Here is a 26,072-nt window from a genome sequence, read left to right on the forward strand (position 1 = left end):
CAGTTTGTCTTCTCTTTATCATACAACATTATCACACAACATACAGGTTTTTATCAGGCATCTAGTTCTATCTCTTAAAAGAAAGCACCTCTTACCACAGAACTAAACACAGGATCTGTTTCAGTGGGCATTCCATGGCACTTCATACAAGTAAAGAAAAGAATCACTTTATACCAAGCCTTTGACCCATTCAGTTTCTAGATGACTAGGAAAAGCACCACCATCTTATCTTTCTTCCAAGTACAAAATCTAAGAGTCATCTGGAAGCCACTCACCCTTCTCTCTTTACATCAGGCTGTAACAAAATCCTCTTCTTATGCATTTCTCAAATTAATCCTTTCTATTCTTCACATGTCTGAGCCTGACATTACATCTATTGTATGTTACTGCTATAATTTTCTCAAACTTCTAGCTTAAGGCCCCTTTTCCTTGTCATCATCTCCAAATGGCTCTATTTTTTTTTTTTAAATTCAGTTTATCTAATAATTCTCCAAATTCTTATAATATTTTCTATAACCCTTTTTCTTATTAGTCTGAACTCTTCACTTTCACCTCAATCCTCTGTGCTCCACTGCTTCAACAGTAAGTTCTCTAGTAACTTCTCACTCTTAGGTTTTCCCTAAACTGCTTCCCTTGTCTCACCTTCTCCCCCCAATATACATGTGGTGTTTGAAACTTCTTCATTTTATCTGCATCTCTTTACATAGCTTCCTTCAAAATTCATCAAGTTTAAGGAGGGATTCATTTAACTGTCTCCAATTTTCAATAGTAAGGATATAAAGAATGGAGTAGACATAAAGGAATTGCAAAGACCGACTCTATGGCTTGGAGAGGAAAGAACTGAAGATGACTTTGTAAGCAGAAGAGGTAGAACTAGGCAGGCAATAGGATATATAGGGGAAAAAATCTGAAAGTTTCCAGAGACAGGAAGGAATGGGATAAGTTCGGTTTAAAAGATTTATCCTTCTAATGATATTTATCTAAGGGACATCCTATATAAAAAGTAAAAAAGGCCAAGAGCTGAAGTTATAGAGATTTTTGAGAGAAAATGAAGACAAATAGCTAAGTTAGATGGCCCTGTTCTCAATAAAAGAAGCAAAGCAGTCTGCAGAGAACAAATAGAATTATTAACAATTTAAAAATCATGTTATAAACTGTCAAACAGAACAAGAAAGAAACACACAATCACCAACACTGTAAAACCAAAAACAAGTTACCAGTACATACTCTACTGTAAAATCACTGTAATTACCTAAATATATTCTAAATTTTACTTTAAGGAGTTCCTTGAGAGCAGGTACCACATCACAGGCCCCCTCTATTTCTTCCCACAACATATACTATATTATGTGAAAAGTAAGAGGTGGTGATTTCTTTGCAGGTTTTCTTTTTTAAGGTCAGTGAATTGCTAGCATAAATAAATCACTATATATCAGTAAACACATTTAGCTTACATACACACTGATTTTAAAAATTAACCCTGAAAGATGGCTGACGCTCAAAAACACTGTGTCACCTGATACCTCCTCTTTTTCTCTTTCACTTTTGACTAAAAAAAACTTTAAAGTCAGCCCAAAGAAGGTACGTGAGTATATTATGCTCTTTCATATTTGTGTGCCATCAGGTATAATAAATTTCCTCATCTGTAAAACAGGGGTCCATAGGAGATTCTTAGAGCAGTGCCCAGTACATACTAGGTATTCAATATATTTTAACTAGCTATTATTTGTGAATGCTGTTTTCTCTGTTCTGAGTACCACCAAGTGATGTTAAGGCCCAAAGGAGCTTAACTTAATAAAAACTTATTGGATATTGGATGTTGATTCAAAAATCGCAGTAGAAATGGTGTAACTACTTAGCTGCTCTCTCACAACAATACCATAGATTGAATCTGGATTCACACACTTAACCAGCAACTTACAACCTAAAACCTACAGCAAACTACATCAAAGCATTAGTCATTTTCTCTGCCCCACCCTGAGGAACAAAGACACTTTCTTCCTTGAATCTATTTTCAGTCCTTAGATACTCCTGTCTGCTATCTCTTCTCCCACACTTCTCACCCATCTGCACCTCTGTAGCTTTTTCTTTAAGCTTTCTCACAGGTCTCTGCACTACTACCTCCTACTACCTCATATATTAGTAGTTATTCCAGTGACACCTGAAAAATCTCTTTTCCTTTCAAATACCTGTTTCTGTGGAGAAATCATGAAACTTCTAAAAGCCCAGGATTATAGCTTCAGCATAACCCCTTTTCTAGAGGTCTGCACAGCACCCAACATGTCACTATCTTTAGATAACCCTCTAGCCAGTGCTAGACCAAGATACAGCTCATGGTCTCTCCATAGGCCTCCATAATCAGACTATGGGAACATATGACTGGAACAGGTATAGACAGCGTCTCTCCCACAGCAAATTGAAAGCTTGGTCAGCAAATTTTATTTTTCTTTCTAAATTATTTTCACCTTTCATTTACAACTCAAGCACTTAGAAAGACTTTTTAGTTAAATGCCTTTCTCCAGGGGATCTTCCCAACCCAGGGATCGAACCTGGGTGTCCCACACTGCAGGGAGATTCTTTACCATCTGAGCTACTAGGGCAGCCATGTAGTAACAAACTATGCAAGAGGAGACTTTGGTCCTAGCTCTGCCATGACTAGCTTGTGACTGTGTGGCAAGTCACCCAGTTTCCTTATACATAAAAAGTGAAGGACTTTGGCCTAAATGTGCTTTATGCTAATATTCAGTGACTGTATTATAATTATAATACTAAAGGCAGACAAATTCTGACACACAGGCTTCAAATCAAACCATGGAGCCACATCTTCCTATTAACCCAACAATCCACAGTACTACCATAATACAGTGATCAGCATGTTCTCCAATTATGCCCTCTAGTCAAGAAGTAACAAAGAGCAGAAAGAATTAAAAATTGCAACAGTGAGAAGGTAAGAGCTGTCTAGCAGCCAAGCTCCTATATTCATGCTCAAGGATATTCTGTATTTAAACAGTCTAGAATAACATTCAAGTTGATTACTATTCTTAAAAAAAAAAGTGAATATCTATAACTAAAGATCACAGATACACAATTCATGCTATTTCCAATGAGATTATCTATTGTGGGAGGAGTCTTATGTTGATGTTTGGCAGAAATCAACACAATACTGTAAAGCAATTATCCTTCAATTAAAAATAAAATTTTTAAAAAAGAGTATCTATTGTTCATACTGATTACTTTCTATTAAGGCATAAGTAGCTAACAGAATAAAAATTCAGATTAACAACTGACATTTCATCCAACATGCTTTTCAAGGTACCATACTTAACACAAAGACTAGTTCCCAGCTTTCTAACTCAGTAAAAGAAATTAGCGCAAAATTACAGATGGGGAAAACGTCACAGAACAAACAAAAATTGTTATTCCGCCTTTGAAACAAACCAAAAAAAACACACAAACATATCTTGCATTGCCTGGCACTGCTAGACGTTGAGACTTCAAAGACAAATAAGTTTAGGAATTTATGGTCCTGCAGGAGAAGTTAGATCTATTTTTCTTGTGAAATTAGCAAGTTTCCTTAACCTAAAATATAATTTTTTCACCCAGCCCACTGTCTCTCTAAGTATGCCAGTCTTCTGCACTTAAACATTCTTGAAAACACTATTCAATTCAAACTCAACTCTTTGCTGAAGCCTCCCCTATTCCCTCTGAACACAGTCAATTAATACTCCCTGCTCTGCTGGCTGGCACAGATTATTCCCTTTCAGCATCAGCCCTAGAGGTTAATTTCCAAAATTAAGACCCAAACTGTCCTTCCCAGTCACATCATCTCATTTTATCTCTAGCCAGCTCTGGCTACTCAATAAGAAAAAAATTTTTGACTCTCTTTCCAGCTCCTAATCTCATAAACTGCTAATGGGTTTTCTTGATTTTGATTCAAATGGTAATGAAACTCTTTTTGGTACAACCTGAAAATCCTTCCACATCTATGTAATTCTCCCTCAAAGTGACTCTGACCAGTTTCAATCTGACCCTACACAGGCTAATGTCAAACACCAAAACACTAACACTTGAACAAATTATTTTAATTATTTGTGTTGGGGTCTGTTTAGTATTCCACTAGCCCTAAACTCAAAAGCACACTCCTCGAAAGCACAAAGACAGTGCCTTCTTTTTGTGTCTCTATCCCTAACCTAGAGCACATTCTAGGACACAGTAGACACATAATAACTGCAGGAAAAATGGCTTGAGTTTCTATGAGATTCACTGGTTGCCTAATCACATTTTGCAAATGCCAAATGCAATAGACGGAATTTTCAATGTGGGCAGTTAACAGAAACAGGACATTTCATTCCTCTGCTATCTTTAGTCAGCCCCACACCCATTCGTGGTTACGTCTTCAACTCTCACCTCACAACTATACTTGACAATAAATTTGGACTCACTCGCAATTCTCCCTGGGCTGTGCTTAGTCGCTCAGTCGTGCCCCACTCTTTGCGACCCCATGGACTTAGCCCGCCAGGCTCCTCTGTCCATGGGGATTCTCCAGGCAAGAATATTGGAGTGGGATGCCATGCCCTCCTCCAGGGATCTTCCCAACCCAGGGATTGAACCCAGGTCTCCTGCATTGCAGGCAGATTCTTTACCATCTGAGCCACCAGGGAAGCCCCCTATTCTCCCTATTCCCCTCTAAACTTTATTCTCAAACCCTGTTCCAGCTCTCTTATACCCATTATCCACTTCAGTGAAATTAACTGCTATCAAACTGTCCTGTCCACTCTGTATCCAATACCTGAAAGAGTGCAAGAAATGTCAGGAGTGCTCATTACATATTTGTTCACTGAATGAATGAATGAATACCTTAACAATAAAAGATGGCAGTGAGTTGTGAACAGAACAAAGATAAAGGGTCTCCTCTCTGAGAAAGATTTTTCTAGGAAGTAACTATATACCAATCACCAAAGAGGCTATAAGTGCACTAAAAATTTTTTATTAAACTTAATTGATATATTAAGAGTACCTGCCTGCCCATAACCTCTTCTGGAGACATCCCTATTTCATTTGGGGGTTGGGGACTACAGGATCTGGGCCATGCTCCTCTCTATGACTTGATAGTCAGTAAATACCTCACACAGGACCCACCTAGTCACAGGCTGACAGAAGGCCTACAGCCTGTGTGACCTAGCTCCAAAAGATGAGTAGAACCAATCAATTACTGGAGGACTCTGCACTAGAAGACACAGAAAAAGTCATTCTAAACCACAAGGTCACAAAGTGTGAAAACTTAGACTACCATTATAGCACATCAATACCATAAAGGTATGTTAGTCGCTCAGTCGTGTCTGACTCTTTGCAACACCATGGACCGTAGCCTGCCATGCTCCTCTGTCCATGGAATTTTCCAGGCAAGAAGACTGGAGTGCGTTGCCATTCCCTTCTCCAGGAGATCGTCCTGACCCAGTGATCAAACCCAGGTCTCCTGCACTGCAGGCAAATTCTTTACCGTCTGAGACATGAGGGAAGTTCCCCCATAAAGGAAAGGATTCAGAAAGTTGGTCTGGAGAGAAAACAGTATAAACAAATGCACAGAGATTCAGAGACGTCATGAGAGACTGCACAGAAGAAGAGACTAAAAATAACTGAGAGAAGAGAGAATGTATGGGACCAAGGAGACAAAAAAGAGAGGAAAACACAAAGAAGAATTAGTCAAGACAAAGTAAAAAGAGGCAGGAATAGTGAATAATGAAGACAGTGAGAAAGAAACAGAATAAAGGCAGACATAGGTGGCCAATGCCAGTACTGCCTCAGTGTCTGCAGCCTGATTCTTCGGTTTTTCCGGCACTTTCATAAATCTATCTCTAGTTTAACAATATTTCCCCCCTTCAACTCTAAGCTAGTTTGAGTGAGTTTTCTATCCCTTGTGACCGAACAAAACAAAACCACCACCACCACCACCTTGAATGGAACTGGCTTAAAAAGTTAATTATAATCAATTACCCCTTTTCTGGCCTTTAAAACTTTTTAAGTTGCTTCAATTAAATACTGAACATAAAAAGAGATATTTATGACATGTGCAAGACAAAACAAATATATATGTACCTATCACTCAATATAAAGTTAAACATTACCAGTTATCTGAAGTTACCTATGTGTCTCCTCCCAGTATCAATTACTTTTTCATTAAGTACTTCCAGAAGGTAAACACGCAATAAGGGATGGGGAGAATTTTTTTTTAATCTCTAACAACCAAAATATGTCTGGCTTACACAGTGGTGCAGGGTTTGTTCCGCTTCACATCTTTCATGGACATGATCCTATCATTTGACAAGTCACATTATAAACCACAAAGCAGAAAGTTATCATTCATAAACCATCTATATGGGGGTAAAATATTTTTTAAAAAAGAGGCAGCTCACTTAGCCAAGTAGCTCTCCTCAAGATATTTTCACTTGAGAATATGAACAGTGTTACTAAAGATCATGTGTTTTCTTTGGACAACAAGTCAATTAAAAGAGGGAAGTAAAATGGGAAAAAGAAAAAAAAAATTGATTCAATGACAAACAATATTGTAGCCTTCAACTAATAAAAATAAATGGAAAAAAAAAGAAAGAAAAGGGGGAAGTAGGCTCTCTTCTTCACTTTCATGAAATATAACAAGTATGCCTAAGGGATCAGTCATTTGTGAGCAAGAAGGGGGCTCATTCTCTGACTGCTGCAATGTTCTAATTCTGGCTTCTGGTAAGTAACTTTCCTTTTATTTCTTTGAAAGCAGAGCAACATAAAGTCACTGTGGTGCTAAGGCTAAATTACATGGTGTGTACACATGACCTGACTGAAAACTATTTTTGAATAGGTACATTTCTTACCAGCTCTGCCTCAAAATTTTCTAGTGAGACAGAAATGTGAAATACACATTTAACCCATACAAATAACTCATAGCAGTGATGTCCTACAAAGTTAACTGTAATGTTACATCCATTCACCAAATTTTCACATTTAAAAATATTATAATCATATCACTACCTAAGTCTCAAACACTGATGGCAGCTTACAGCACTTTTCTAAATGCCTATTTAATTGAATGTAAATACCAACTTTAAAAATTCACCAATAACAAAATATAAATTCAGTTGTCTACAATTTCAATTCCGTTTCAATTCAAATTCAGTTATAAATCCCTACGGATGTCTACAATTTCAATTTCCTTTACCATATAAATGCTTACCAACGCTGTAAGTAGAAACCCCAAAAAGTCTGGGTTCATACATGTATTTCCTTCTACTAACCTTTATTACAGCATGAATTAGTAGTAGAATGGCAAAAAAGGAGAGATAATAAAAGGGAGGAGAATGCAAAGTCTCTAGATGATTTCCCCCAACTTCTATCTATATTTATCTTTATCTAGGGGCTTCCCTGGTGGTTCAGTGGTAAAGAATCCACCCATAATGCAGGAGATGTGGTTTTGATCCCTGGGTCTGGAAGAACCCCTGGAGAAGGAAATGGTAACCCACTCCAGTATTCTTGCCCGGGAAATCCCATGGACAGAAGAGCCTGGCTGGCTACAGTTCACGGGGTCGCAAAAGTTAGACTAAACAACAAATCTTTATCTATTTAGCTGTAGTAAAATGTAGCTTTTTAAAACACAGCTAGTAAAAATTCAAATCAACACTCTCCAAAACCTCTGTATACCTTTCCATCCTTACTGCCTACACTCCTCCCATGCCAACCCTTCACTCCAGGGCAAATCTATTTGCTCAGTCATATTTCTGAGTCTTTGTACATACTATGCCCTCTGCCTGGATGTGCTTCTCTCTAGTGTCTGCCTTAAGAGTTCCTATTTATCCTTCAAAGTCCATCTCAAATGTTACCTCGGAGAGGACTTCCCTGATATGTCTCTCCCTCCTCCCAAAACTGGCTATTCTTTCTGTAACAACATTCCATTACCACTGTTTACTTGTGTATCTCCACAACTTGAACTGCTTAAGAGTTTTGTCTATTTCTCATTTATATCCTCAGGCTAGCAAAGTACCTGTGTACACATAAGACAATCAGATACCTAATCATAAATAAGTCAATAAACAAGCCTCCTTCTGAACACTGAAAAGCAAAAAGCTTAATAAAAAGTAGCCTTTACTAAATGCAATGCAGTGTCCTGAATTGGATCCTGCAGCAGAAAAAGAACATTCATGAATAAACTGCTGAACTTCAAATAAAGTATGAAGTTAAGTTAACATTAATGCATCAACATTAATCTCTAAGTTCTGACAAATAAACCACAGCTATGTAACACATCAACACTAACGAAGATCAAGTGAACACTATACAGGAACTCCATGCATTATTTCTGCAGCTCTACAAACCTAAAATTATTCCAAAACAAAAAGCTTATTGAATAAACTTTTAAGTAGTCTAGAAAAAGGTGAAAACTACAAAATCAATAAGAACATGAATGTGGACTTTAATTGCAACTATAATAACAAAAATAAAAGAATAAGAAACATACTTGTCAAAAAAAAAAAAAGAAACATACTTGTCTTAGACATAGACAAAGAAAGGAAATTATTTTCAATAATCTAAAATGAGCCTAAACATGTGAGGATTTATTAATGCTGCAAAAAGGTAAAAAAAAAAAAAAAAACAGGACCTACATCATTAAACTGAAGTAGTTCAATTTTTATTTTCAGAAATACATGTGTAACTCAATATTAAAATAACTTGCACAGAAAGCTTAAAACAGTGCCATCACGTCACATACATCAGAACTACAATATCTACATAAATCATTGTACTATTTATATCATTACTTCAAACCGAGTCCTATTCTGAAGTTAATGATTCCCATGTTCTAACTGCAGTAAATAGAGGGGGAAATGTTCTATTAAAGGTATCTCACTCTAAAACAATCCGTCTGTAATTTACAGTAATTTGTAAAACATAACTTCAAAGTCCGGGGCAAAATTCATTTCCTCATTACTTTAAAAGCAGTGACTAAAGAGGAGCTTTGCTGCTTCTCAACTGATTTTAAAATATTTTTAACCTAATGATTCTAAAATTATATTGGTAAGTTCCAAGGTCATATCTTAGTATAAAATACTATCCATTAAATAAAACCTATAAAAACTAGGGATTTCAATACATGACTAAAACAGAAATCCAAATACAATGTTTAAAGATAACATGTTTGTAAGTTCTCAGAATTCAATGGAATACTATTCTACTTTTAAAATCCAACTTGAAAGGATGAAGGAAATTTTGAGTATTTAACCCAGTGTAGATAGGTTGCATGATCATTACAGGAAGATAAATTACAATATGACAAGAATCAAGTTATCTTGCTCATTTTAAAGAGGTCTGATTTAAATGGTCCCTATTTTACAAGTGAAGTAAGTGTTAACAGCAGGCCACGTGAATAAAAGCAGGAAATACAAGAACAATTTAAATATACAAATAGTATATGTTTCAATCCTGGTGAGAAATGCCTGCCATGCCAGCTGTAGATTTATACAAGCAGCTAGAAAAAATTAGAACACTGTCGACTTTTAAGCAATGAAAATTTTTTAAGATGTAAAATACTAACAACACTCAAAAAACTTAAGACTTTTATATGATTATTAAAACACCTATTTGAGATACAGACATGTGACTATAGCAAAAAAACAGTAATGGAACAATGTATCTCAGCTAATCCTTAGAAGCCTTAAACTTTAAGTATCTTCTAAGTTTAACTCAGAAATCAAAGGAAACTCATGTCTAAAGACTGTATCTGGGAATTCCCTGGCAGTCCAGTGGTTAGGACTCTGCGCTTTCAGTGCCATGGGCCCTGGTTCAATCCCTGGTTGGAAACTAAGATCCCATAAACTGTGCAGCACATCCAAAAAGAAAACAAAAGACTACATCCTCCTGAAAATTGTTTCAAAGATCACCTAAGCCATTATTCAGGTACAAATCAAACAAATTTGGTCTTTCTGGTATCCTTTCTTCGCTTGGTTCTTATCAGATATGTTCATTTCTGTTAGCAACTAGCAGCAAGACATCAAAAATAGTGTATTCCATTTACATACAGTGCTGCATCAAAACTGGAACAATTAAACAGTGATCCTAACACACTGTTATTCAGTTCAAGCAGCTTGAATTACAGAAATGACACGGATGATTGCTACATAGGTAAAACAATAGCCTGGAGAGATAAAGGTTTAAAGATAACTCTAACTTGCCCAGCACTGATAAAGAATTCTACCAAAATGAAGATAATTAAAATGGGTGGGAAAATCAAATACTAGAAGAATTTACTTATATCCTCTTGAATATTTACATACAAGTACTTCGTGAATTTATGTCTTTCAAGTTTTAAACTTGTTTTTAACTATCTTCCTAAACAGCTTTATTATGTTACACTACTTTCCATCAAACTCAGGAAAAAGAGAAATAACACAAATATAGCCTTCTTAATAACTTGCTAAAATATTCCATCTGTTAGGGGAAGCACACTGATTCAAACCGCCCACCCTGGCCAGGCACCATAGTAACCATTTGCATGAGTTGTTTTATGGCAGGAGATCCTGATAAGGAATATGGAACTAATAGGCCACCACCAGCCGGAAGAGTTCGGGAAAGATCGGGAAAGATCGAGAGGAGACACTACCTGTCCGTCCACTTCCCAGAATCCCTCTTGCTAGCATCCATCTTGGCTGAGCGATGCGTGCGCCACCAGGAAAGACTGTGAATTAGAATGATTGGCCAAAGACCACCCGGAAACTAATCCCATCACCATAAAACCCAAGACTGTGAGCCACGAGGCAGAGCAGTTCTCCTGGGTTCCCTTACCTACTGCTCTCCACCTGGGTGCCCTTTCCCAATAAAATCTCTTGCTTTGTCAGCATGTGTCTCCTCGGACAATTCATTTCCGAGTGTTAGACAAGAGCCCAGTTTTGGGCCCTGGAAGGGGTCCCCCTTCCTGCAACACATCTAGTTGACAATATTAACTTCACAGACAAGGGACCCCTGAGGCTGGACTGCACTGTACAGAAAAAGGAAAATGAAGCTCAGAGATGAGGACTGCTCCTCCAGTTTGCAGTCTCTGCTCTGTGCCCTACATTACATGCCATCTCCTATTTCTCAATTGAGTTACTAGTCCAAATAGATGGGTTTTATTAGTGCTAGTCTACTGCACTGTTGACTACAAAACAAACGTTTTTGATTACGGAGCACAGTTGCTTGACAGTGCTGGGTTAGCGCCTTCTGCACACACAGTGCATCAGCAGTACGGATGCACACCCCTTCTTTCGTGGATTTCCTTTCTTTTCACTTAAGCCACCACAGAGCCCTGAGCAGCGCCCTCAGTTACAGAGCAGGTTCTCATTAGGTGTCTATTTTATACATAATGTCCACAGTGTATGCACGTCAATCTCAATCTCCCAATTCACCCTACCCTAAGGGGCTTCTCGGGTGGCTCAGTGATAAAGAATCCGCCTGCCAAGCAGGAGATGCCGGTTCAATCTCTGGGTCAGGAAGATCCCCTGGACAAGGAAATGGCAACCCACTCCAGTATTCTTGCCCGGGAAATCCCATGGACAAAGGAGCCTGGCGGACTACAGTGCACGGGGTTGCAGACAGTCAGATGGGACTTTCGCAAAGAGTCAGACAGGACTTAGCAACTAAACAGCAACAGCAGCAACATACTACAAACCGGTAACCTGAACACGTTTAGTGTCCACTGCTCTAGACAATTCTTCTAAGACCCACGTTTCAATTTTTTGGTCTTTACTGCTAATATTCTAGCTCCTGAAGACTTAAAGCATATCTTCCTTCCCATTTCCCCCAACAAGTCCCACCTCCAAGTAAAACCAAACAGAAGAAGACACAGCATGGATAGCTAAAATCTAAGAGCAATCTCTTTGCCAAATGTTTTTACCTACTCCCTAACAAAGACCTCTAAGCAAGGTTATTAACAAGGAGAAAAGTGGTCCATTTTCCCTCCTCCCTAGCTCTGGACAATTTTCTGGTGCTCATAAAAATAACAGGGGGAAAAGTTAGCCAGGAAAAAGTAGGGGCAATGATGCATAGATTCTGAACTGATTATATGCATTTAAGGAAATTAATTCCTGAATTAAAAATCAAGGTAATTAAATTCAGATGACATTAACTATTCTAGTTGGTTGTATTGCTGTTTTGTTTGGCCTTGCCATACACCATGTGGGATCTTAGTTCCTCTACCAGGGATTGAACTCAAGCCCCCTACAGCTGAAAAGAAAATCTCTGCGTTGGATATGTTGATAATGGAGTTTAAAATCTTGCATCTACCTGAAGCTGAATTTAATTACAACTCCCAACCACACAAAATGACAACCTGATGTTGAAAATTAGCAGCCATGCTCGTGTGAATTAAAGAAAAACTAAACAATGATATGTTTAGCTCTTCAGCATTTTCATCTCATTCCATTAAGTTCAGCTTACATTTAATGAGTGTCTATTAGGTAGGCATTATCATCTACTAAACATTAACTCTCTAGCCATGCCTTTTTAATAGAGAACTTGGCCCACCTAGTCCCTGAAAGGGTCAGCCTTATGAAACTCATGATACCCCACAACCCTGCCATATTCCCACCACAGGCAGGCACCTGACAGGGACGGGCCAATCTGATATTCTTTTCCAGGAACCCAGAATGAGAATCCTGGGAACCTGAGTCAGAAGATATGAAGTACCTGAACTACCAGATTAGGCAGTGTGTGAGCCAGAGGTATCACAGTAAGTCAAAACTGAAGACTTGGGGAAGGGAAGTAGGAGCAGAGGTCCTGAATGAGCAGAGAAAGCTGATCTGAAGAGGTGACTTACCAACAAAGCAGAGCAAGTGACCAGTCTACTCTAGGGGAAATGGGGGAGGGGACATGTATTACATTCCACATGCATTCGACCTGCTTGTATTTCATTTCTTATCTATCCTTGGATGTCTGATGCCTATAAAGTTGCCTACTGTGTCTTTTCAACAAAGACCTCCTTGACTGGAACAAGTATGAATGAGTTTCTATTTCTTACAGGCAAAACACCTTATCATTATATTAGGTGCTGCAGCAGATATAAAGATATAAAGATACCAAGTTCACTCAGCCCTCAAAGGCCATACATAGCTAGGAGCTGCTAAGTATACAAATAACCATAATATAAGGTAGATAATAGCATAAAAAGTACTATGAGGTTTCAAAAAGAGGGACACATCATATCCAACTCAGAACATCAAAAAGGTTTCATGGAGGAAAGGAAACCAAAATAGTAATCATAATAGATGGTGCTTGGGATAGTTAAAAATTATATTTACTAAGAAAAATACAATCTTGGAGACAGTAGTCGAGTCAATAACAAAAAAATTAATTTTACTGGTCCAGGAAATACAAAAAGCTGGTTAACAACTGAGTCACAGAACTTGGCAACTGGTTATATGGATGAGAGCAAACCAAGGGTTAAAAAAAAAAGTTCAGTTTTCAGGGTAGGTGATTTTGAGAATGACAATGCCAGAACACAAAGGTTCACAGGAGGTGGATTTGGGGAAGAGAAGTGAAGAGGGGAGGCAAGTTCTGTACTGGATATATTGACTTGAGACAAGTGACAGTGAGCCGTTCATTAATCACTGGGGAACTGCAGAAAGAGAAGACATCTCAAGCACAGAAAACGGTTTTCTCAAAATTCCAAATACAAAACCTTTAGAGAAAAGAGGTGAAAGATTTTTCACAGTGTCTAGGTTTTTTCTTTTGCATTTTGAATGTCCCATTTTTGCCCAGCCACTGATTTTCCTGGTCTAAAGGATGACAGACTTTAGGGAGGTTAGGCAGTATCAGAAGAACTTGATGAAAATATGGTTCTTCTCTCCAGAAAACCCCACGTAACCACAAATTTTGCTAACAATTTTATAAAGTTCATCTTCTGAAGCTCTAAGGAGCACACACATCCCAGGTTTTTTGTGTTTTTTTTTTTTAAAGGCATGATGTGAAAGACCCTGTGGAAGAAGAGAGTGGGTTGGAAGAAAAAGAGGAAATATCTGCAGGGACTCATCCACTCCCTTTTCCTTTCCAAGCAACTAGAGCATGAAGCAGCACACCATGGGGGAGAGGCAGAGTGATGAGCACAGGGTCTCATCTGAGGTCTGAGGTTTTACCAACCATCTGTAAGAGAATAAACTACTTTTATCAGAGATAACTGCCCCCAAACTAAAAGATTTTCTGTAGTAGTCTAATAGACTAAAATGTTTAATATGCTAAAAATTATTTTTAACTAAACAGTTGCAGCAATGATTAAAAAGTTATAGGCCCCATCAAATCCAGAAGTACTAAGCACCCAACTCTATGGTCATTCCTGTACTTACTACAGAATTAGGATACTCAGGCAAGATCACAATATTGTAACTGCTGAAAAGGATACCACACTTTCAGACTGCAGAAGTGATGAATGCAAATAAAAGACACAAAGAACAGTAAGTTCTTATAAGAAACAAACCAACCTACTTTTGCATGTGAATTTCTATTTTTTTATGCCCAGTTTCTTTTGCCCAGGCATGAGATGCATAATCACAAGAAATCGAAGAACTGTCTATGAATCTTACACCAAATAAATGGCAAACATTATCAAGAATATCATCTTGTGAGAGTTTAAAATAATAGCATATTTATCAAACGACAGTCTGATTTTCAATAACAAGCATATTCAGTCAGTAACATGCAGATACTTAAATGTAAATAAATTATAAAATATAGGGTTTAAGTGAGTTAGATGGTTCCAATTCTCTGCATGTAACTTAATTTTTGCCCTGCCACTACCAGCAAAATCCTAAAGAAGAAAGCATTAACTTCATTTTGTATAACAATGCTTTCTCAAGATCTGCTAACGGGAACTATCAAGAAATGGATAGAGGTAGCAGAGGAGTAGATCATTCAATAACTCACAAAACTAAAAGATAATGTTTAATTCCTTTTACCACAAAAGAGTTGTATTAAAATTCTTCGGAGGTCTTTGAAAAGGGTTCATTAATATTTGAAAAATAATCAAATATCTGTCTGAAACACCCTTGAAAAAAGCAACTAAAATGGTAAGTTTTCCAATCATTGTAATAACAGAAGTCACCATTTAGTTAATATTAATTTGCTAAACAGTTTACATGTATTATCTCATTTGAGCTTTGGACGTAACTATCACATCCTCACTTTATACATGAAAATAAGACTCCTGTGGTTAAGTTACATGCTCTGGGTCTCACAGCTAGTAAATGGAGGTGGGAATTGAATTCAGTTTTATGTGACTGCAAAAGCAGTGCTCATATCCATTATACCACTGATTCCCAACTTTGGTCACATCATGCTGCACGCTTAAAATTATAATACTTGTATAGATTACCAACGTAAACTGGAGGGACCTCGTGAAAATAACATACATTTTCTTTATATTATAAAATTATGACATGAAAAATAAAGTACAAAATGTTACAGATGATATTAAACACTAATTGGTATAAATCTTCCAAATCAAATATTTTCAGTTGCCAAATTCAGAAAGTGTACTGGTGGAATCATACCAAAAATGTTCAAATATCATTCTAACTGCTGTGAAATTTGAAAAATTAGTTACAAAATGATTTAAAATCATAAAAATGATTTAAAATTTCAAAACCATAAAACATTTGCAAACAGCACACTGCAAGCCTTCCTATGCACTACACTCTGGTTAGGAAGCCCTGTATAACATAATTTTGTTTTTTTACAGAATATTATGATTAGACACTAGTATATCAAGAGCTTCTCAATAACACATCTAAAAGAAATTTAAACAAAAAGTAACGAAAGAATTACAATACTGCATTCCTCCTGAATTTCTATAGTAATTTTAATTGGTAACATTCATTTTGTTAAAATAATAACAATGACTGCAACCTAGACCAAGTTTGATAGTTTTACAGAGAGGAAGTAAAAATGACTTGCATGTATATCAAAGGAGGTATTCAACAGCAAAATTATTTGTATACTGTGATGAGTGCATTTTGTTTATAGAAATAGCAAGGAAGATAACTTTAATTTCATATGTGTATTATGTCATGACTCAAGCAAATGCATTTCTCTCTGCAACCTATTTGAATCTGTTCATTTAACTTGCTCAAGAATATAAAAATAACTTACTTAAAACAAAGAAATTGATTAAAAAGTAAAAGCAAATGCTGTAGTACTTTGATTTTTACCTACTGCTTTTGAAATTTCCTAAGTGATCATGTGTTTAATTTTGTTTTTAATTAAATCCACTATTTATAAAGTCGTGTATTACAACAGCCTAATAGCCTGAGGGGATCTCTGATTACAAATGTAAACCAAAATAATCACAGAAGATAAAAACACACCTTTACTTTCATAACCAACTGATCAATAGAAACAATGCTAATGCCTTGAGTACTATAGTTAATATCAAACATCTGAAAGGTCCCAAGGAGCTATGTCCAACAGTAGCTGGCACATGCTGGTTAACAGTTTATACTTAAGTATCTACTACTATCAGGGACCATGCTCATTCACAAATGATACCTGTTGTATGGAAGAGTAGCAGTTTGGAACTTCAATTTTTTTTTTTCATACATTCTGTAAGATCAAGTATTCAAACTGAAGGCTCAAACTCCAGTGCATACCTTCTTCTCTTTATTCAAAAAGCTGTTACCAGGGCTTCTGCAATCTACAAATTGTCAAATACATTAACATGAAAAGACTAGCATGGGCACCCTGAACACCCTAGAGTACAAAATAAACCCTGGGTTATTTATGGTGGTGCATTCTGTCCTCTGGAGCTTCACACCATAAAAATTTGGCACTTCTCCTAAAGCAACTTCTTTTTCCCAAAAATCAATTGTTTTAAAAAGCAAAGTTCTATTGCTTACAGAAACCATTACTTCCACTTACTCTTCCCTAACAGATCCCTAGAAAATACTAACAGTGAAGAAAAAATGTGGCCTAATTTATTGGTAAGCTGACATCAGGGTATTTTATATGATTCACTGAGCTTCTAGAAAACAATCTCTCAAATATTCTAAAACTAACCAGGTTGAGTAAAATGCATCTGACTGTACATAAAAACTACTTAAAACGAATGTCAAGTAAAATAAACTAATTCCTGAAGCCAGTATTTTTCGTTTGAGAAACAAACAAAAAAGCCCAGCTCAACAGAAGTTTGTCACTATCCCATCTTTTACAGTAAGTCCAATTCCATAATTTATCCTAAGATAACTGCATTCCCACTGCACATCATCCCCAGCAAATATTCATCAACTCCCACTGTGTCATCTATTGTCATCATCACATCCTATGCCACAAACCTCAAACAAGCCAGTCCTTAAATATCCTCAGCTCACACCAGCTCCCCCTTTATAAAAACAATGGTAGGAGCTATAAAAAAAAAACCTTAAGAAAATAAAAATAATAGGAAATAGTGGATAAGTACACACAGCCTCTACACTCAGACTCTTTTCCTTTACACCTGAGAACTTGTCAGTTATTTCAACCATACACCTTTGTGTTCCTGGATAACTCAGGGTTCCTCCACCTCGGCGAGAGCGCAAAATGTCCATTCTCTAATAAATGACACGGTCCTACGTGACCACTCTGTCCCAGCCCCCCTATTTATATTAATTATTCAAGCCCCCCAGCTCTAATCTGTCATAAAGTATCACCACGCTCCAAACTCACAAGCCATTATACAAGCCCAACACTCTCCCGTCCTCAATACCAACTCACTTTAACCCTTCCCTTGAAAAACTTTCTCTAACATCAGCTCTTCCTTTATGAGCTTTTCCCATATTCCTAATACAGTCTCAATGTCCTACTGGACCACATTTCGAAGCTCCTTCGGCTAAACACAATCCCAGCATGGTGGCACACCCTCTTTCCAGCCTAATTCCTACAACCCCAAAACCCCACCCCCTCATCACGCCCTCCGGCATCAGCCACCAACTCCACACCCCGCCCCACGTCCGTCACGCCCTCCAGATTCTTCGGGGTCCTCTCCTCCCGCCGGACCAACCCCCCATTAGGACTCTCAAGTGCCTGGGCCCTCCAAACCACCCCGCCAGCCCCGCCCCCAGCCCCTCACCGAGTAGCAGCAGCTTCACTTCTTTGGCCGCTTTCTCCCCGTCCTCCCGCAAGTTGCGGTCGATCATCTTGCTTCGCTCCACCGCCGCCTTATCTTCGGCGCTCAACGTGCACCCCATGGCGGCGGCGGAAGAAGGGACCGGGCCGGGGCTCACTCACAAACCGCGGAGACTGCGGCTTGGCAGGCGGAGACAGAGTCTACTGCTGGGCGGCGGCCCTCTCCGTCAGCTCCCAGAGCGCCCAGAGGGACCGGATATCCGGCGTTTTACGACACTTCCGGCAACGCCCGCGGCCGTTACTTCTTCGACCTCCCTAGCTGGGGTAAAGGAGGCGTGACCAAAAGCGGAAGTACGGAGAGAGAGAGAGAGAGAGAGAGAGAGAGAGCAGGACGCCGAGTGTCGGTTCCGCGATGTAGGGCGGCCCTATCGAGCTTATCGGGCGCCGCTCGACTTTAGACCCCTTTCACCTTTTTGGCTGTCTTATTTGGATGGCTGTAGAGATACCAGGGATTGGTTTCTCCGGTTCAAGGCACCCTCCCGAGGTCGCACGGCCGATTGGCGTGGGGAATGGGAATTCCCAAGTAAAAGCCCTCAACCCGCACGGGAATTTCTGCTGGGAATTTGTCACTGGCCAGAAAACCGATTTAAATTCTGGCAGTGGAGATCTGAGGCCAAGTGTAGGATAGTTTGTCTGTTGGCGTCGTCCCAACCAGAGTTATGGGATGAGCATTACAGTCTGGGCCTCGCCGCGGTCACGCTCCACATCTGGAATAAGTTAAGACCCACCATGCCTGGGACTTTGCAGTCCCTTTCTGCCCTCTCCTCTGGCTCACTACTGGTACCCAGTTGGCTTGAGAGTTGCCCAGCTACTATGTCGGTAAAGGATCTCTTGAAATCGGTAACAGATCTTAATTACTAGAAAGGTAAGAATGTGGTTTTTCCATGAAATTTCCATGCTGCCTTTCCCCCACACAAGCCAGATTTAGCGCTGACATATTGTCGTGCGTTAAGGGCTTAAGACTTTCTACCAAGATAAGTCAACCAAAGTTCCACACCCTAAAACAAACCAGTGCATCCTGTGAATCTCCTTTTAAAATTTCCTTTTGTGGTAACACACGAAAAGAGAAGTCACAGTAAAATTTGTTTCTCAGCTACAGTATCATCTGGATGTTGATAAATCCCCTATGAAAGCCCCACACTGATAAGTCTTTTTACTCATAATCCTGGATTCTATGGTGAAAATAGCCCTACATTACTGTTACTTCCAAAGAGCCCCACAAAAACATTCACGGTACATTCTAGGGAGGGGAACTCTTGTAGCCCCCAGGATCTTTCCCTATGATTAAATATTACTTCCCCAATCGAACCTAGACCTTAGAATGTAAGATCCCAACAGAAAGATATATACGGTGACTGATGATCATTAGAGGGATTTCTTGAAAACCACATTAAATAGCCTCATGCACCTTACTTTTTCAATACCAGTTCTTCAAAGTTCCAAATCTCCTACTCTTCCTAGTGACTTAGAATATGGGGGATGCTCTGCCATAATCAATACTTATGGGGGGAAAGGGCAAAAAGAAGGGGAGAAAAAAACAATATTTATTGAGTACCTATTTGCCAGGTATGGCTAGATACTTCGATTTGTCATCTCATTTATTTCTCACAACAACCCTGTGATTGTGGGTTGTTATCCACATTTTTACAGATAAACAAATAGGCCCAGAGAAATTAAGCATCTTTCCAAGTTCACACAGTGAGTAAGTAGATCTGACTCCAAATTCACTCCTTTTCTACCTTGCCGTTATAAGATGTTCCCTGGGAGTCCTGACAACAGCTTTTCATCTAGGATTGAGAGTTACTCCAACAACACTGGGGGGAGGGAAAAAATAACTTGAGAGCACAATTTTCTCAACCTGTTGATTTCTTCAGTGGATTTATAAGTCAAATTTTGCCTAGGAACTGCTTTCACAAGCTTAAGAATTACATATGGAACTTTACCAAGTGATCCTGGTGATTAAAATACTCCTGGAAGGTGGTCATGACAGAAATTGTTGGGAAAGTTCTCAGCATAATAGAAGAGAAAATTTTATTTCTTTCATGATCAACTCAGGGAAAAATAAATGCAAATAAACCATATGTCAAAAAAGCATAAAGCATATGTCAAATTCTGTAATAAATGCCAGGGAGGTCACAGTGTCAAGAAATTTCAGCCTAAATTAGCAATATCCTTGCACTCAAGATTTTCTCCTTTGGAATATGGTAAAGGAAGGGTTGGAGGGCAAAGTCAAAAGAAAAGGCAAAATAAATTAACAAAATGGCTGCCAGGCAATGCTCCCCCTCCCCACCTACACTCATCTTTCCTATTTCCACTAGACTCACACTGCCACCTGCTGGCAACGCTCAGTCTACTAGTTGATCAGTGATGTTTGGATGTTTTCCCCTATCTAGAAATGCGATTCCTCATGAATTTATCTTAAAAGGGAGGAGAGAGTGGAGGAGAACATGCCTTCAATCGCAAAAGACTCTCTTCGAAATATAAATTATCTGAAGGAACTCCTCAGTGCAATAAGGCCTTGTGCTAAAATAAGTCTAGCAGTAGGAAGACAGAAACCTGGAAAATTTCCTAGATCTGAAGAGAAAAAGCTGCCCTATTTCATTTAATAAATCATTTTCTTCAACTAGAGTTTCATCTGCAACCCCCACACTTTCCAGTCTGCAGGAAGCCTCCATGTAGACATCTTGCTGCATTGGGCTGAACTCTCAAGTTAAAACCATGAACATATTTTTCAATATATTTCTCTAAAATTCTATAATGCTTTACTATATGTGAATGCTCTGTCAAAATATAAAACAAGGTACCTGATCAAATTAAGACTGTGCACTCCTTGAAGGCAGTGACTATAAATCTGTGTGAGTCCCAGAGAATGGGGTATTCAGCTATTATGCACTGGGTTGAACTGAAGGAGTCAATGTTGATATCAGCATAACATTTTTATAATAAAAATTATTTATTAGCTGTTCAAAGGGGAAGCTAACCTACTCCCACCAACCCGTCTTCCCCTTTGGAGCTCAATAAACCAGGAATTTGTTCAAATACAGATCACATCACCATCTGGTCCTGCCTTGACTCTTTAATGTTACCTGATTGAAATGAGGGAAATGGATGAACAGGCAGTCCCAGATGGGTGTCCTGTCCAGTTTTGCAGTTGTTCCCCCTCCCTTGAATAGACCGCCATCAGTATCACCTAACAGTTCCTACAGTTTCAGTCAGCTGAGCCCAGTTCCTGCGCCCCCTGTCCAACCCAGGGCTGCAGATAGGAGAGAGATTTAAGTCTTTGTCACTGAAGCTAATTTTGAGAGCGATGAATGGGAGTAGGGAAGCATTTAGTGAACCATGGAAACCCCACCTTTCCCATTCCCAACCTTAGTCTCTTGTACCCGGTTGTCCAGGGGGCTGGCGATGGGTCACTGCCATGAGGAGAGAGATCAGGGAGGCCAGTTCTGGAAAATAAAGATTTACAGTATTATTGGTCAGGGTTATTATGGGCCTCTCTGTATCCAACCACCTTAGCAATTCAAATGTTAACCCCTACCTTCAGCAATCCAACCCCCAATCCTTCCATTTCATCCTAAAAGACAAGGAGAAAGAGCCATCCTGTTTTAATCTTGCCTCTGCTAAGATCAAGTCCCAAAATTGATCTCTCATGTCTAAGAGAGAGAAAAAATACAACAGAACAGCTATTCCTGGAAGGTGGGAGAGAGAGCTGCAGTCAACTTTCCTCTCTTCTACTCTGTAGGCCCTGATTACTACTTCCGCTTGCTCTGACCAAACTCAAGAAAGGAATAAAGCTGGTCCTCTCACTTCAAGGAAACCTCAGGTTTAAAACTAGAAAAAAATCTGTTAAATGGAAACACTTGGCTGCAATTTTGTCCTGTTTTTTTAAGCCTAGCAAGGAAATGAGAAGTCAGGGGTCATTTTCTTACCTTGCCTGGGAGCAGTTTCTACCATGGGCTATTATACTGAAAAATGAAAGATCCTAAAGGGTCCTCAGAATAACTCCACACCTGGCCTGCTGCCCTATGTCCTCCAACTCCTACCCTTAGAATTTCCCTGCTTCCTGAAGAATGGAAAGCTCACTGGTTGAAAGGCATCATCATCATCATCTCACCTTCGTGACCCTTGACTCTCGTCACCATCTCACCAAGTTCCCTCCCCCAGTAGTCAAGGATCATAGCCATGTCCAAGGCTTTTGCCACATATCCATCCAGTTGGCTCTGTTGCTGATGCAGAAACATTAAGCAAAAGCTGTGTGCAGAGGCCCCAGCCCCAGCTAGCCAGAAAAAGGTGATCCCACAAGGAGTTCCTTGCAGTTATAACTGGCCCCCAGCCCCATCACCCTCCAAGTGTCCACCAGCCCATCATGACTCCAGTCGTGGTGTGGGGGCGGGACGGAGGTAGTTGTCCGACATGATGATATCGCTGGTGAGTTGTTGCTCCAAGAACTCAGAGGTCTCCTCAGCTATCTGGCCAGGGATTCGAAAGTCAACTGCAGGTGGCTCCTGCTTGGGGCTGGGTACAGGTCGGGAAGCCCAGGACTCCGTGGGACAGCCAGTGCTCTGAAGAAACTGCAGGAAGTTCTCCTCAATGGAGCCCTCCCGGCTTGGCAGCCTCAGCTCCTCCTCTGGAGCCTGTTTGAAGAAGCAGACAAACTGCTTGCTGAGCTCCCCCCGGATCTGCCGATTGAGACATCCGTAGAAGAAAGGGTTGGAAGTGAAGCAGAAGTAGCCAATCCAGGTCACCACATTCTCCACCTGCCCCGTCGAAACAGGCTGAGCACTCAGGGCGACATAGAGGTGAAAAGAAAAGTAGGGCAACCAGCAGAGCAGGAACTGTCCCCCCACAGCCAGGAGGACCACTGCTGCCTTCCCTCCCCCAAACGTCCGGTGTGGCGTGGTCTGGGGGGCCCCTGAGCTGGTGACCATCGTGGAGCGGCTGCTGAGAGACTCAGAGCGTTGCCGGGGGGTCTCCATCCACGTGGGCAGCGGTCCATGCTGCATGGCAGCCACACGGGCTACTCGGAACATGCTGCAGTAGACCACTAGGATGAGGAGCAAGGGCAACAGGAAGTAAAGGACAGCAAAGACCACCACAAAAAGCTGGCAGTAGGCACTGTGGCTCCATTGGAGTGAGCAGCCTAGGGGGATGCTGGGAGCTCCCTCCTCCCGCGAGACCCTTCCCAAAACTGGCACAGAAGCCATGGCCAAGGCCTTCACCCACACACCCACCAGAACAGAGGCCACCAGCCCCAGCGTCATGCGCACCTCATAACGCATGGGGTGGACCACGTAATAGTAGCGCTCCACGTTGATGGCCGACACTGAGAGAATGGCCAGGCTAACAAAGCATATGCTCAGGAACAAGTAGAGGCGGCAGGCGACCTCCCCAAAGAGGTCATGGTCAAAGAGGGCGGAGCTGGAGAGCATGGCCAGGGGCATGAGGGTCAAGGCAGCCAGCAGGTCCACCAGGCAGAGGTGGAAGACAAAGACAAATTTTCGAAGGGCAGGTGTCTTGGCAATAACAGCCATCACAGCAGCATTGCCAGCCACAGCGGTCAAGTCCAGCAGGAGCATGAAGAAGAGGGCCACGGATTCTGAAGCCACGTCCCGCAGCCCTGCCTCCGGGACCCCACTGGCAGTAGAGGGACCTGGGGTTTGAGGGGCCCTCCCCAGCGTGGAAGAGTTCCCTGATGACTGGGGGATGGGTGAGGACTCCATGGGGCCGAAAGAGGACACCCAGGTCACCTCCTGTCACAGGCCCATCCCCCATCCTAGTCCAGTGCCCCTGGGATGGCAAGCCCAGGCCCAGGCTTCCCAATTTTGTGTGTGCAGATCTGGGGGAGAGAGCGCCTCCTGCTGGAGCGTCTCAGCAGGCTCCTGTTGCCAGCCTTCAAGGCCAGTGACTGAGGGCTCAGGAGACAGCTCCGGTCCACCTTGGTGACTGCAAAGAAGCAAGAGAGGGAGCGATGCAGGAGCCTCACCCACTCAACACTCCATCTTCTGAGTGGTCTCCAGCTCCTTTTCCACTTCCTTTTCCTCTCTTTTCCACACCCTTCTCCCCTTTCAAGGACTGTTGTCCAGAGTCTAAATCCTCTGTCTCCCTTTCTCAGGGTCCCGCCGAGCTCTGGGATGGTGCCCCAGTTTTAAGGTTGCTTATGTAAATTTCCTGATTTCTTGTCTCCTCAGAATGGCAGGAATCGTTGTGGAGAACAAGCACAAGATCCGGTTTCCAGTCCCAGGTCTGGGAATTACTAACTCTGTGGCTCTTCTCAGCTTTGGTTTCCTCATAAAGCCATCTGTAAAATGAAAGGAATAATACCTACTTCACAACTGTGCTTGGAAGATGCTGCAGGATTTATTAATAAAATCCTAATAAGCAGTAATGTATATATGGTGCTTTCCACATGCCAGGCCCTGTTCTCAGCATTCCACATATATTAACTCATTTTAATCCTTATGTAACCATATGAGGTAGATATCCTTTCCCTATTTTGCGGTTGATAAAACTGGGACCTACCGGAGATAAAGGAACTTACCGAAGGTCACATAGCTCGTAAGTGGCCAGGAGCAGTTACACACCCAGGAGGCCTGGCTCCAGGGCTAGCACTCAGCCCCCCGTGCCATGCTTCGCCTGAAGGTGCCCTCCACAGTGGCTGCAACACAACAGACATTCAGTAAATAGTTGTTGAATTTGAAACATGTCTAAAAATGTCTCTCGGGCTTCTCTGGTGGCTCAGTGGTAAAGAATTCCACCTGCCAATGCAGGAGACACGGGTTCCATCCCTGGACCAGGAAGATCCTATATGCCGCAGAGCAACAACTGCAACTACTGAAGCCTGCACGCCTTACAGCCCATGCTCCACAATGAGAGAAACTACCCACGATGAGAAGCCAGTGCACCACAATGATGAGTAGCCCCTACTCGCTGCAACTAGAGAAAAACCCACACAGCAATGAAGACCCAATACAGCCAAAAATAAAAATTAATTAATTAAAAATTTAAAAATGTCTCCCGCTGAACTGGGGCCACCACTGGGAAGAGATAGCCTGAAAAGGGGAAAGATTGTGCTTAAGTTTGCTCTAACATCACCACCCCCAAGCCAAAGAGCTGCCACTTTGGGAGTGTTGAGAAGGACCAGTGAAAACAAAACATCCCACTGGCAGGAAACTGGGAAGTCAATTCATCCAGCCTCTATTGCTCCCAAAGGCAGAAGGGCATAAGTCATATGAAAGCTGCCCATCTCTACCCACTCATTAACTTACCAAGGTCACTGTGCCCCCGGAGGTCAGAGAGGAGCTGCTCCTAACCTCCCACTCTCCAGGGCCCTGGATCTTGGGTCATTGCAGCTGACCATGGAGGGACCTCTGGCCAAAACCCTCCTGTTCCTGGACTGTTACCATAGACCCAGAACAAGAAGGGGGAGTAGGCATCTGTATAAAAGGTATGGGGAGTGAAGGTGGGTGAGCATAAAGCAGAGAGGTAAACCGGAGGAATCTGGCAAAGGAAGAAGTCTCCGGGTTCAGCGTCTCTCATTTCTCTGATAAAATCTGTTTTATGTGTCTCATTATCCATGCTGAGTTTGCACAGAATTGAAATAAGTTGCCCAATGTACAGTTGACCCTTGAACAACATGAGTTTGAATTGCAGGAGTCTACTTAACACGCAGATTTTTTTTTTTCAATAATAAATACTACCGTACTACAGGATCCCATCAGCAGTATGGGATGCAGAACAGCAAGACGGAAGGCCGACTGTAGTTTATACAGGGATTTTTCACTGCTCAAAGGGGCAGCACTGCTAACCCTCACATTGTTCAAGAGTCAGCTGTAATTTTAATTTTTTTATTTCCATTTGCCATTCTTGCAGTCCAGAGTCCCTCAGCATAGTGTACTAAGGTATAAAAATTAGAG

General features: G+C 40.8%; 2 protein-coding genes across 2 annotated transcripts in view; both read right to left on the reverse strand.

The window, feature by feature from the left end:
• GNAI3 (G protein subunit alpha i3) overlaps positions 1 to 18,358 on the reverse strand; it is a 42,660-nt gene extending 24,302 nt beyond the window's left edge. The window contains exon 1 of the mRNA XM_043878760.1: positions 18,104 to 18,358. Coding sequence (XP_043734695.1) covers positions 18,104 to 18,221 — 118 coding nt within the window. The 5' untranslated portion in view covers positions 18,222 to 18,358. The remainder of the gene's footprint in view (positions 1 to 18,103) is intronic.
• Positions 18,359 to 21,099: 2,741 nt separating this feature from the next.
• GPR61 (G protein-coupled receptor 61) lies at positions 21,100 to 24,348 on the reverse strand. The gene is made up of 2 exons (XM_043878759.1): positions 22,274 to 24,348; positions 21,100 to 21,605 (listed from the first exon to the last, which is right to left on the reverse strand). The coding sequence occupies exon 1, from the start codon at positions 23,877 to 23,879 to the stop codon at positions 22,524 to 22,526; it is 1,356 nt and encodes a 451-aa protein (XP_043734694.1). The 5' UTR covers positions 23,880 to 24,348; the 3' UTR covers positions 21,100 to 21,605; positions 22,274 to 22,523.
• Positions 24,349 to 26,072: the final 1,724 nt, after the last annotated feature.

The sequence above is a fragment of the Cervus elaphus genome, chromosome 20 (genome assembly GCF_910594005.1).
Source record: "Cervus elaphus chromosome 20, mCerEla1.1, whole genome shotgun sequence".
In the NCBI taxonomy this organism is placed as follows: Eukaryota; Metazoa; Chordata; class Mammalia; order Artiodactyla; family Cervidae; genus Cervus; species Cervus elaphus.